The sequence below is a fragment of the Mesoplodon mirus genome, assembly GCF_964341445.2.
Source record: "Mesoplodon mirus genome assembly, chromosome: 5".
Classification (NCBI taxonomy): Eukaryota; Metazoa; Chordata; class Mammalia; order Artiodactyla; family Ziphiidae; genus Mesoplodon; species Mesoplodon mirus.
Window position 1 is genome coordinate 146,150,432 of NC_138980.1, and position 12,428 is coordinate 146,162,859.

The 12,428-nt window shown below is 36.8% G+C and overlaps 1 protein-coding gene across 2 annotated transcripts in view; it reads left to right on the top strand.

Annotated features, from left to right (window-relative positions):
• Positions 1-12,428, top strand: part of EMB (embigin) — a 42,204-nt gene that overhangs the window by 6,833 nt on the left and 22,943 nt on the right. Inside the window, exons 1-2 of one of the 2 annotated variants that reach the window (XM_082621949.1) lie at positions 4,308-4,330; positions 6,481-6,540. In XM_082621949.1, the coding sequence (XP_082478075.1) occupies positions 6,528-6,540 (13 nt within the window). In that variant the 5' untranslated portion in view covers positions 4,308-4,330; positions 6,481-6,527. Of the gene's footprint in view, positions 1-4,240; positions 4,331-6,480; positions 6,541-12,428 lie in introns of those variants that run through there. The other variant, XM_082621948.1, reaches the window with a different exon arrangement.

The window sequence follows — 12,428 nt, forward strand, 5'->3', positions numbered from 1 at the left end:
CATTTCTATGTGACCAAGTTTTAAAAATAGTTTTACAAGGCTGTGTAAAAGTACACATTGCTTTTGTCATTAGGCTTTTTAATTGTTCTTTAATTTTTTTTAAACTAATCTAAAAATGACCTTCTTGTCCAATAGTTCCCATGTATATAAAAAAATATGAGTTCCCTATCTAGACTGTTACCTGTCCCTGACTTAGAAAGTCTGACTTATAAATGTTCCCATCAGGAATTTATTTTCTTGCCAAAACTTCTTTCCTCTTCTTTTCTTGACAAACTCTCTCTGGAGTATAGTGTCTAGGAATCAAGGTAGCCATATTCCCCTTCTCTTCTTTTACTCCTGCCGCTAGAACAGGGGATAGGGATCCTATATTCCTAGAGCCCAGCGGTAGAACTCTAAATGTATTGTTTACAAGCAGTATTGGTAATTAGATATTTTAATGCTATAGTTCAGCTATATCATGGCTTAAATGGCTTTTACAATTTGGTGTGGCATCTCATGGTTATGTATATTGATAGTGCTGCTTCCATGGGGAAATATATTCTGAGTTTGAAACCTCTGTTTTATAAATAGTATATGTTATCCATTCCTAGGTTGTGTTCCTGTAATTGGGTTGCACATTTATATTGCTATTTATCAGAACGCTAAAACTAAGACTTATTAAAATAATTTTAATTATACATGTTGATAGCAATCAATACATTATGTGGATGAGAGAGAGAAAGACGGAATGGTATTTATCCTAATAGCTGTTTCTTATACCTTTCTTCAAATGATGTCCAGACCCTTCCAAGATTTTAAAATATAAGAGATTTGTGGGGCGGATGTTAGAGAAAATGCTTATTCTTAAATAGAGGTATAGTTGAACTGATTTTCTGACTTAAAAGCAAATCTTAAAACCCAGTGCATTTTTTTCGTGTTTATCTTTTTTTTTCTTCCCAATTTACTTCAATTAAATAGGGCCCCATTTAAACTAGTGAAAATGTTACCTTAATATTAAATAGAAATTATAGCATGTTTATTTCATTTAAAATGTTAATAGCATAAATTATAAACCCTTCTAGGAATGTCTATTTTAAAATGTAATATGTTAAAGATATCTAAGTGGAGATCATTTTGCGATTTCCCATGAAACAATATAGGTGAAAATTAGGATGTTACACAGTTCTTTGATGCAACACCCTCATGCCCCATAGCCCAAGTAGAGGGAGAAAAATCTTTTAATCTCTGTCACAACTACTAAAAGCTACTCTTTTATGTTGGCATTTTGGCCACTACCTGTAAAAGAATGCCGAGTGGAAAATTTCCAGCAATGATTAATAGAGTGAGTATGATAACTTAAGGAATGCGTGTTATGATCTTGGCACCATCACTCAATATCTAGCTTTTCTGATCCTCCCTTCTCTATGAAATGAAACCCCAAGTAACAAGTCAGTGGCAGAACTTGGACCAGGATACAAATCCCTGACTCTCCATTCTGTACTTCTTTTTGTGACTCAGCCTAATCCTTTCAGGGAAGTATTCAAACCACATCTGCCTGAATCTCCTGCCAGTTTCCTTTAAACACTAACGTCAGCTGCATCAGCCTCCTGCCAGCTGTCCTCCTACTGAAAGCAATAAGGTTTACATTCTCACTTTTTTGATTAAAAAATATCTTGGCTAAACAATGAACTTCTCACTTTAATATTCTAACACCTTCTGCAGACTGCCCTGCTCTTGTACTCAAGACTCTTAAAGGAACTTTTCCCAAGACAAAAATCACAACAGTTATACATGCCCTTTTGCACTTGGGGCTTCTTCAGTGGAGTCTGGAGCCTGATCATGAATGCTTTAAAGGCAATAGCAAGTTAGGATACAGGTGGTGGCTGGATTATAGATGTCTGTTTGTATTTTTAATACACGAGTTGGCAATTGGAAGTGGTCACAACAGTTAGTATATTCTGGAACTATCCAAATTTTCCTACTCTTGAAGCTTGGTTTTTCCTTTTCCTCCTATTCCTTCAACTTTCATAAGCTTATATTTTGCCCAAGCCAAGCCTAGACCCCCCTTTTCTCTCCTTGTTCTAATGTAGGTCCTAGGGGGACCCATCCATCCACATCCTGTTGATGCAAAATGGGAAGATAACCCCAGCCTCAGAGCTCATGTCCTTGGCATTATCTCCAGCTCTGTTCTACCTCCAGAGTCCTTCAAAGATGTAGATCACACTTCATACTCTGTAGCTCACATACCAACTTGTATACACCACATAGGCTAGTTACAGTCAAGATTATAAATGGGTGCTACTCTGAAATTTTAATGACTCTCAATCACAAATTGTGGGCCTAAACCAACATTATTATGATCCATGTAGCCCTCCAGGAACCAAGTTTACTCAGCTTCATATTCCTTATTGGCATCAAGCATGTATGCTGTATATGTTCACTTATTTAAGTGAAATGAGAATCAGAATGACAGCATTTTTTTCAGCTTATGTCATCCTTACTGTTGCCGATACTGTGATTAAGAATAATGATAATGATAATAAATGTCAGACCATCTCAAAAGGGTTATGAGCTTGTTTCAGGGATAAAAAGCGTGGTGAAGATCTTCATGACGGCATTCTGCCCTGCAATAGGCTAGGCCAAGAAAAAAGGTCTCCCGAGCAAAGGAAGCAAAGATATCAAAGCTTATGTTTGCAAGCTTCACAGAACAGATGATAGAGTAGAACAGGTCTTTCTTTCCCATCTGCCGTTCCCAGATGCTGCTCCCTCCTGGCTTCCTGTCCAGAAGGGAACAGCATCTGCCTTGATCTTCCTGAGGTATTTTCTCTTTAATGCAACCTGTAAGTGAGCTATGCCCGATAATAGAAAAAAAGAATTTTCATATTGATAGGTGACTTTTTGGCAATGTGTGTGTGTGCTTGAGAGAGAGTGACAGAGAGAGAGAATAGGAATGAATGAATATTAGGTGTGGGTGGAGGAGAAGTTTTGTATTCCCGACAGCCTAGTGAGAAACTCAGGGCATATTTTCCTAAATAATCACTGTCAGAGGGTAGTATGATTTAGGTATGTTATTTGTTAAAGGATTATTTTATGGGAAAGTGCATCCCACCTTCCAAGACTGTATTAGAAGTGATCAAAGCTCTGGAACATGGCTTAATTGGAGAGCTAGGTTCTGTGAGGTAGATTTTTTTATTAGGCAATATTGAAAAGCTGTGTGTAAGCTGAAGCAACAAAAATGATCACTTCCTTTGGTAACATGTTTCATACATATAAGAAAAGTAAAGAACTAGAAATCTAATCTTGCACTAGGAATAACTTTCTGAGCAGAGTGTTAAAAATGTGGTGTAAAAAAAGGCCCAGGTTTAATTTAAAGTGAATGAAGGGTCTTAAGAATGCAGCCAAGTTTACAATGATGAGCCTTTCTCCTCTGACTTGTTTGGTAAAGTTGGGGTAGTTTTCGTGGGAGGTAAGGTCTGTGTCTTAAAGTCAAAGAAACAGTATCTAGTGTTAAAAAAAAAAAAAAAAGAATCTTTGAGGAGAGTGGGACAGGTGGAAATGGGAACCTTGTTTCTTCGATGAAGGTTTTTGAAAGAAGAGATAAGTGACAGAGAAAAACGGAAAGTTGGTTTGGTAGAGGACACACTGGACTGTCACCGTAGCTGGAAAACAGAGCAGCACAGACTCTCCCTGTCCATCCATTTATGTCCTCTGTCCTGTAGCGCCCGGTGCACTCTCTCTTAGTCCTTTTTTATGCCCTTTATTTTGGTCTCTCTGTCCCTTTTTGTGCTCTCATCTTCTCTATGCCTTTTCTCTTATTCCTTTTTTATGCCCTTTATTTTGGTCTCTCTGTCCATTTTTGTGCTCTCATTTTCTCTCTGCCTTTCTATGTCCTTTTTTCCCCCTGGCACTCTTATCTAATTTCTCCGTATCTTCATTTATGTTTTATAAAGAAACTACGAATTTTAGGATAAGGAAGGTTTTTTTTTTTTTTTTTTTTTTTTTTTAAAGCCATTTGATGTAATCAATAGGGATTCTTCAGTAAGAAAAGAACATAGAAAAATTGGAAGTTTTGTTATATTTAATAGCTCAGTGTGTTTCTGAATGTCTGTGGAGCATGTAAGACCTAGTGAATCAGAGCTTCCTGAAAACACTATTTTTCATTAATAGTATACAATATACCATTTTAGCTGTTGTGAACTAGCTTTTAGACAGTCACTTAACCTTGATAATAATATGTAATCACATGTTCTTATTCTTACAGCTGCACCTTTCACAAGCCTACCTGTCCGGGAAGAAATGATGGCAAAATACTCTAACCTTTCCTTGGAGAGTCATAACATATCACTTACTGGTAAGTGTATTGTGTTTCACATAATATAATGCCAGATAATTTTTCTTTTTTAATTAAGTTACTGTATGAATTATGAAGTACTAAAGCCTGGTGCCAGTCTGGCGGGAGAGACACACCAGTACCTTATACAGTCATAACACAGTATGATGGGGTCCCATGCGACCAGGCCGGCATGCCCTGTGTGAGGGAGGAGGCAGCCTTTCCAGGAATGGGGGTTAAATGCTCTCTAGAAGGAGGGAGCCTGGGACGAGAGGAGGGCTCATTTTGATGTGCAGATGCTCTTCGGTTTTCATCACACCTTGCTGGTACGTCTGTTCAAACCACTGTTCACTGAGAGGAGAATTCATGTATCTGCTGGAAGACCTTTAGGCAAAACAATTAAAGATGTCATCTATGACTGCTATGGAAAATCAAGCGAAGAATCCTGACATAAAACTCAAGTCTGCTTTCTCTTTTCACAGTTTTGGATTCCAGTATTTTAAAAGTAATCTCAGAGTTCTTTAAATGAGCAAGAGTAGTTATCTGTTTTAGCAACAATATTAAAAGTATAATTAGAATTTTAATCCTATTTATTAAGTCACTAATAAGTTTCATCCAATTATATGTCCAGGCTTTAACTGTCCTCTAGTTTAAGAACGGTTTCTCTATTTCTGTTTAATATGAATTAAAGGTGTGCCCCTCCCCCCAATCTGATACCAGTGGAATATTTGCAGTGAGTTTTCTGGTAGGAGAACATTTTTATGACTTTGTGAAACCCCTGTTTGTTCCCAGATGTCCCCATCCTAGTATTTGGAGCTTATTCCTACTTGTAAAAAGTATTACAACACTCCTGTGTTGCTACTTCTTCTTTTACTTTTTGCACGTTCTAGTTGTTGGTTTCCTTTTTTAGGATGGAATGTTTCTTTAAGAGAGATTTATGTGAAAACGTAAGTTTGCAAATCCTTGGATTGGCCTGGTAATGCTGGCAGCAGCACACACCTCACTTATCCTGTGTAGCTGGAGCCCCGGGAAAAAAAGGGTCAGGTGCCCAAAGGGAGAGCAAAAATTGGACTTTTTAGTTGATGTCGGGTTGGTTATTTACTTAACCCGTTTGGAGGGTTTCACTCCTAACCACTCTTTTATTCTGGTACCAATATTCCTACAGTATTCATGAGAGCAGGTGTTCACAATTGTCCGTCACTCACCCTCAGCTCTGGCCTGATCAAACTTTAGTCAGGCTTTTCTCTTCCTCCCAGACCCCTGAACTTGGCATGCCCCAAGTCTGAGCAAGCAGTAAATGCATGACCACAGCCCAATCGTGCTGTCTGCTTCTACCCACCAGTTGCCTCATTTCTTCTCAAAAGTTCCTGCTAGCCTGCTTACCCCTCCCTATAAAAGTCTTTTTCTATTTGACAGTGAGATACTTGTAGATCCAAAGCTTGGAGCATTTTTCCCTATTGCAATAGACTTTTGGAATAAAGTCTCTCCTTATTTAAGTCTAGGTTTGTTTTTATTTGACAAAAGAAAAGATTTGACATTAATTTCGAAACACAGGATCTCTGAACTGTGACCCTTGTTGTTCTGTTTGCCTTCCCATCAAGAAGTTTGTTCTTAGGAACTGCCTTTATTGAAATATAGAATTTAAATCTGAAGACGTACTTATGCTTATTAGGAACCATAGGCTTTCTACTTACTGTTACCACCAAGGATTTTTAATCTACTTCATAAATAGAATGTTTTCATATTTTGTCATATCATTGTTTATTTGAAGTGTGCTTAACATTTCTGTGTTGTTACTTATTTTCTCTTTCCCTCTGGCCATTTTAGAAGTTGATCTCTCTGTTGGGAGAAATTTTTTTTGTACAGAGATGCAAATGTAGTACATTAGTTGCAGATTTTGGACCAGCATGACAACTTTTGGCCCAGTTCATAGCACATTTACCCAAAGATGCTTGAGACTGGGAAACAGGTCCTGTGCCTTGGAGAGTGAAAAACATGACCTTTGATTCATGAAAGCCTAATTGTTTACTTGTTTTATGTTTTTAAAATACTGCTAATCATTTACTTAACAGACATATGGTATTGACTATGTACCATGTATGTATTTCTACATATAACTTAGTTTAAACCTCATATGAACCCTAAGCAATGGGTACTATTACTATTTGCAGTTTGCAGATGAGGAAAAAGAGGCACAAAGAGATCAAGTGAACTGACCATGGTCACAGGTGGTAAGTTGGGAGTTTGATTTTGAACCCAGACTGTCTGGCACCAGGCGCCACGCTATTAACCATCATACTATGCAGCCTTTCTTAATGCCCAGTTACTCATTTCTTTCAGCAGTGTTATTAATACAATTATACCTATTTTAAGGAAACTTAGATTCGCTATGAGACTATGGAAAGAAGTTTCAAAAACAATGAAAACAAAGGTATTTTGATTGCCCTTTGCTAAATAGGTTTGTCTTGGAAATTGCATTTGCTGAGATAATGGATATCTTTGTAAAAGTATAATTGACTTCACTAAGCATGAAGTGTTTTTTTTTTCCAGTTGTCTGATGTCACTGTCTTTCAAAAATTGATCTTTTAATAATGGACTATTTTAACATGACTGTGTTAGGTTTCCCAATGTCAATATTCAGAAGTCATTGTATTATAGCAATTAGAGTATTTCTTTATTGTTTTATTTTTTTCTTTCTCTGTGCATATTATAGTGTTTGGTGCCTCCGTTAGTGTGTTATAGTTTAACCCAAGAGGTTAAAACCAAAGCATCAGCTGGCAGTTTTCTTGACTACCCTGGTAATGTTGGCATAGGCTCTCCCCACTGGCACACTTCATTTATCATTTTGAGATGTGAGCAGCTGGCCTGGTAAGGACCTCATGAGACAGGGAGGTAGACAAAGCAGGCATTGGAGCTACAGATACATATATTAAGGCATGGAGTAAAATTTGGGAAGATTAGTCAAGGTCAGGAATGGCAGCCATGTTGCTTAGACCAGCTAGACAAGAAGTTGTGTTAGGACCATTCAGATTCCTGGTTCAGGTGCCTGGTCAATCAGATTGAAAAAAGAAAAGAAGCGAGAGTCCCTTACATTTGGCTGCTCAGACACCTTGTTGCAGGGAAGATCCCAGAATGACTCCAATGAGGTGCACATGTTTAGGATGTTTCTCAGAAGCAGACCACCAGTTATCAAATCTTATGTAGACTGTAGATGTACAGGGGAAAAAAATGTGAATCCTAATATACACAGAGAGTGAAAGAGAAGGTAGAAGAGGGATTGCCCATAGTAACACAATTGGTAGTGGCGGTTAGCAACTTTTGTTTTACACTAGGGTTTCTCATTAGCATAAATATTGACATTTTGGGTTGGATAACTCTTTGTTGCTGGAGTTGAGGGGAGCATGTTCAGGGCATTGTAGGATGTCCAGCAGCATCCTTGGCCTCTACCCACTAGATCTGAGTTTGTTTAAATTTTTTTCTATTGTAAACCATGAGCAATGAACACTTCTACATATCTCTTTCTGGGCATGGTTGTGTGTGTTCCTCTAGGATAATTGCCACAAGTAGAATTGCTGAGTTAGAAACTATGCACATTTTAATTTTAATACATACTTGCAAACTGCCCTCCAAAGTAGCCTGACAATTTACCCCTTCCCCCATCTGCATATTTGAGTATAATTTTCTCTAGATCCTGACTAACCTTGGTAGTATTAAACTCTTCACTTTTCTGAGTGTGAAAAACTGTACTATTATTGTTTTAATTTGCATCCTGGAGTTAGGCATACTTACATCTGTGTTTGTTTATCTGTTAATACCCTTTATTCATTTTCCTATTGGGCTTATAAATTCTTCAATTTATGTAAGTGAGACAGCTATACATTTTGAGTACTAATCTGTACTTTTTATAAAAGTTGCAAATGTTCTTTCTTGTCTTTAAAATTTTACATGGTGTTTTTTATTGTGTAGAAATTTCATTTACACATTTCTCCTAATATTTTCATAGGAGTTCTTAATAGGAGTTTTTAACATTCAGTTTTTAAACCATTTAAAATATGGTTTTACTCATTGTGTGCGATAGAGCACTAACTTTATTACTATTTTACATAGATAGCTAATGTCCCAACATCCTTTACTGAACAGTTCTTTTTCCTACTGCTGTGAAATAGCACACTAATCATATTCCAAATTCCCATATGCTATTCTGTCTCTCTACTGTTTCAATGTTTTTCAAACTTTTTATAGTGCTACACAAAGTAAGGAACAACTTACCTTGTAAACTGATGCACTACCATGCATGCACCCACACGTCAAGCAACACCCACACCTAATAGATGTGTTACACTTTGATAATTTCTCTTTTCTTACAACCCATTAAAAAACAAATCTGGTGGTAACTACTAAATTTATTTCCTGATCCACTAATAGTTTCCAACTTGCTTCTGAAAAATTCTGCTTATTTATTCCATTAATTTTCTAGGTGTTTTCTAGCAGCACTAACAAATTAATATTAATTTTTGAAACATTATACTTTATACTTTTCTTCTTTTTTTAAAGGTAACTTTTCCTATTTCCTGGACTTTTACCCTTTCATGTGGGTTTTTTGTTTGTAATCAAGTTCCATAAAAAATACTTTTTGGATTTTGACTGATTTTTCACTGAATCTATAGATTAATTTGGGGGAGAATTAGTATTTTTATGATACTCTATTGTCACCTGTGATGATCTAGATCTCATTTGACTTAGGGTATCTATTATAGTTAAATTTTTCCATATATATAAAATTTTTAATCATTGTATATAATTAAGATGTACAACATGACTATATGGATATATATATATTACTACAGTCAAGCAAACTAATTAACATATCTTCTCACAGTTATCATTTTTTGTATGTGAAGAAAGCACTTGAAATCTACTGTCTTAGCATATTTCCAGTGTTCAATACAGTATTAACATAACGTACAGCAGGTGTTAATCATATTTATCATATTGTACATTACATCCCTAGTACTTATTTATCCTGTAACTGGAAGTTTGTACCTTTTGGCCACCATCCAGTTTCCCTTCCCCTCACCCCTGCCTCTGGTAACCACAGATCTGATCTCTTTTTCTATGAGTTTGTTTGTTTTTGAAGTATAATTGAGTCCACAACACTATGTTAGTTCCTGGAGCACATTATAGTGATTAGATATTGCTATATATTTCAAAATGATCACCAGTATAAGTATAGTTAAATTTATACCATCTGTCACCAGACAAATATGTTACATTATTATTGGCTATATTCCCAACGCTGTACATTTCATATTTGTGACTTATTCATTTTGTAACTAGAAGTTTACACCTCCTAATCTCCCTCACCTATTTCTCTCAACCCTATACTCACCTCCCCTCTGGCAGCCACCTGTTTGTTCTCTGTATCTGTGACTCTGTTTCTGTTTGCTTATGTTTGTTCATTTGTTTTTTAGATTCCACATATAAGTGAAATCATACAGTAATTATCTTTCTCTGTCTGACTTATTTCAGTTTGCATAATACCCTCTAGGTCATTCATGTTCTTGTAACTGGCAAGATTTCATTCTTTTTTTATGGCTGAGTAATATTCCATTGTGTGTGTGTGTGTGTGTGTGTGTGTGTATATGTATGTATGTGTATACACCACATCTTCTTTATCCATTCATCTGTTAATGGGCACTTACGTTACTTCCATATCTTGGCAATTGTAAATAATGCTGCAGTGGACACAGGGGTGCATATATGTTTTTGAATTAGTGTTTTTGTTTTCTTCGGATAGATACCCAGGAGTGGAATTGCTGGATCGTATGGTAATTCTATATACACTTTTTTGAGAAACTTCCATAGTGTTTTCTGTAAGGGGTGCACCAATTCACATTCCCACCAATAGTGCACAAGGGTTCCCTTTTCTCCACATCCTCACCAGTACTTGCTATTTATTGTCTTTGTGGCAATAGCCATTGTGACAGGTGTGAGGTGCTATCTCATTGTGCTTTTGATTTGCATTTCCCTGATGTTGAGCATCTTTTCACATGCTTTTTGGCCATCTGTATGTCTCTTTGGAAGAATGTCTGTTCAGGTCCTCTGCCCATTTTTTAATCAGGTTGTTTGTGTTTTTTCTTTTCTTTTTTTAGAAGATGTTGGGGGTAGGAGTTTATTAATTAATTTATTTTTGCTGTGTTGGGTCTTTGTTTCTGTGCGAGGGCTTTCTCTAGTTGTGGCAAGCAGGGGCCACTCTTCATCGCGGTGCGTGGGCCTCTCACTATCGCGGCCTCTCTTGTTGCCGAGCACAGGCTCCAGATGCACAGGCTCCGTAGTTATGGCTCATGGGCCTAGTTGCTCCGCGGCGTGTGGGATCCTCACCGACCAGGGCTCGAACCCGTGTCCCCTGCATTAGCAGGCAGATTCTCAACCACTGCACCACCAGGGAAGCCCCTGTTTGTGTTTTTGATGTTAAGAAAGGTCCATATACTTTTTTTTTTAACATCTTTATTGGAGTATAACTGCTTTACGATGCTGTGTTTCTGCTTTATAACAAAGTGAATCAGTTATACATATACATATATCCCCATATCTCTTCCCCCTTGCATCTCCCTCCCTCCCACCCTCCCTATCCCACCCCTCTAGGGGGTCACAAAGTACCAAGCTGATCTCCCTGTGCTATTGGGCTGCTTCCCACTAGCTATCTATTTTACATTTGGTAGTGTATATATGTCCATGCCACTCTCTTTGTCCCAGCTTACCCTTAAAGTTTTAAGAGAGTATTTAGACAGAGGTAAATTACTGTATGATTTAAAGAACATTCTTTTTAAAAGTATAGTTCAGAAACCGAGCAAATGGGTATGGTCTTGGAAATGCAGATGTCATGGATGTTTTTTAACACTCTAAAACAGCAGAAATGCATTGCAGTTGTGGAGTTTTGGGGAAGTTGAAACATTGTCCATTGAGTTAAATGGACACATTAGTTTTCTGGCTAACCAAAAAATATTTTAGTATTAGGGATAAAACTTTCTATGTATTTTTGATGCTTGTGATTTCCTGACAGGAAGGAAATCAGGCTGCAGAAGCACCAGCAAAGTATAAAAAACAGTGAGATAACAATTAGGGCTTGGAGGATGGCTTGGCAAGAAGAAAGGTTACATTGCAGTTTTAATAGAAGCATTTAGTTGAAAGTATGAATGTTTAAAATATGTTGATCAAGGAAAAAATATTTTTTCTTTTTCATTTATTTTGTACCTCTATGAAGTGATGGATGGTCCCTAAACTTACTGTGGTAATCATTTCATAAGGTATGTAAATCACAACATTATTCTGTACACCTTAAACTTATATAGTGCTGTATGTCAATTATATCTCAATTAAACTGGAAGAGAAAAAAAATTTAAATTAAAAAAACGTTGATCACATCATCTATCATCACATTGCTAAATTATAAATTTGTTTCATCTTCTTTTAATGTTTTCTTTCATTTAAGATCTTGGTTCAGTAGTTTGAAAGTGATGAAGAAGTTAATTTCACCGTCATGAGCGTTTCATATCTTTGAGAGTTGGTTGTGAGAATCTGGACTCAGTCACACCTAAATTTGAGATTCTCTGCTGTTATTATCTTGATGCATGATTTTGGGCAAGATAGTCGACCTCTCTTTGCCTCAATTTTCTCATCTATGAAATAGTGATGAGAATAATGGTACTTACCCCGTAGAACTGCTGTGAAGATTAAATGATATAATCAATGTATAACTTTTAGCAACATACATGATAACTTTTGTTATACTACCCAAATGAGATAAATTGTGAGAGGGAGGAAGTGTGTAATTATTCAGCAATTACTATATTACTAATACTTTTCTTATGATAGTTCATTTAATCCTTTCTACTATCTTACGAAATATGTATTGTCCCATTTTATAAATGGGGAAACTGAGATGTCCAATATAAATATACTTTGTTTTGCCCTGTAAGTAACCTCAGGCACAGAGCCCCTGACATTGGGCTGCTTTCTTGTGAAATGGGGGAATAATTCATATTCTAACTTAGGAGGCTCCAGTGAACCACATCACCAAGAAAAGCATGGTGCCCTGGAATCACCTTCTGGAATGTAA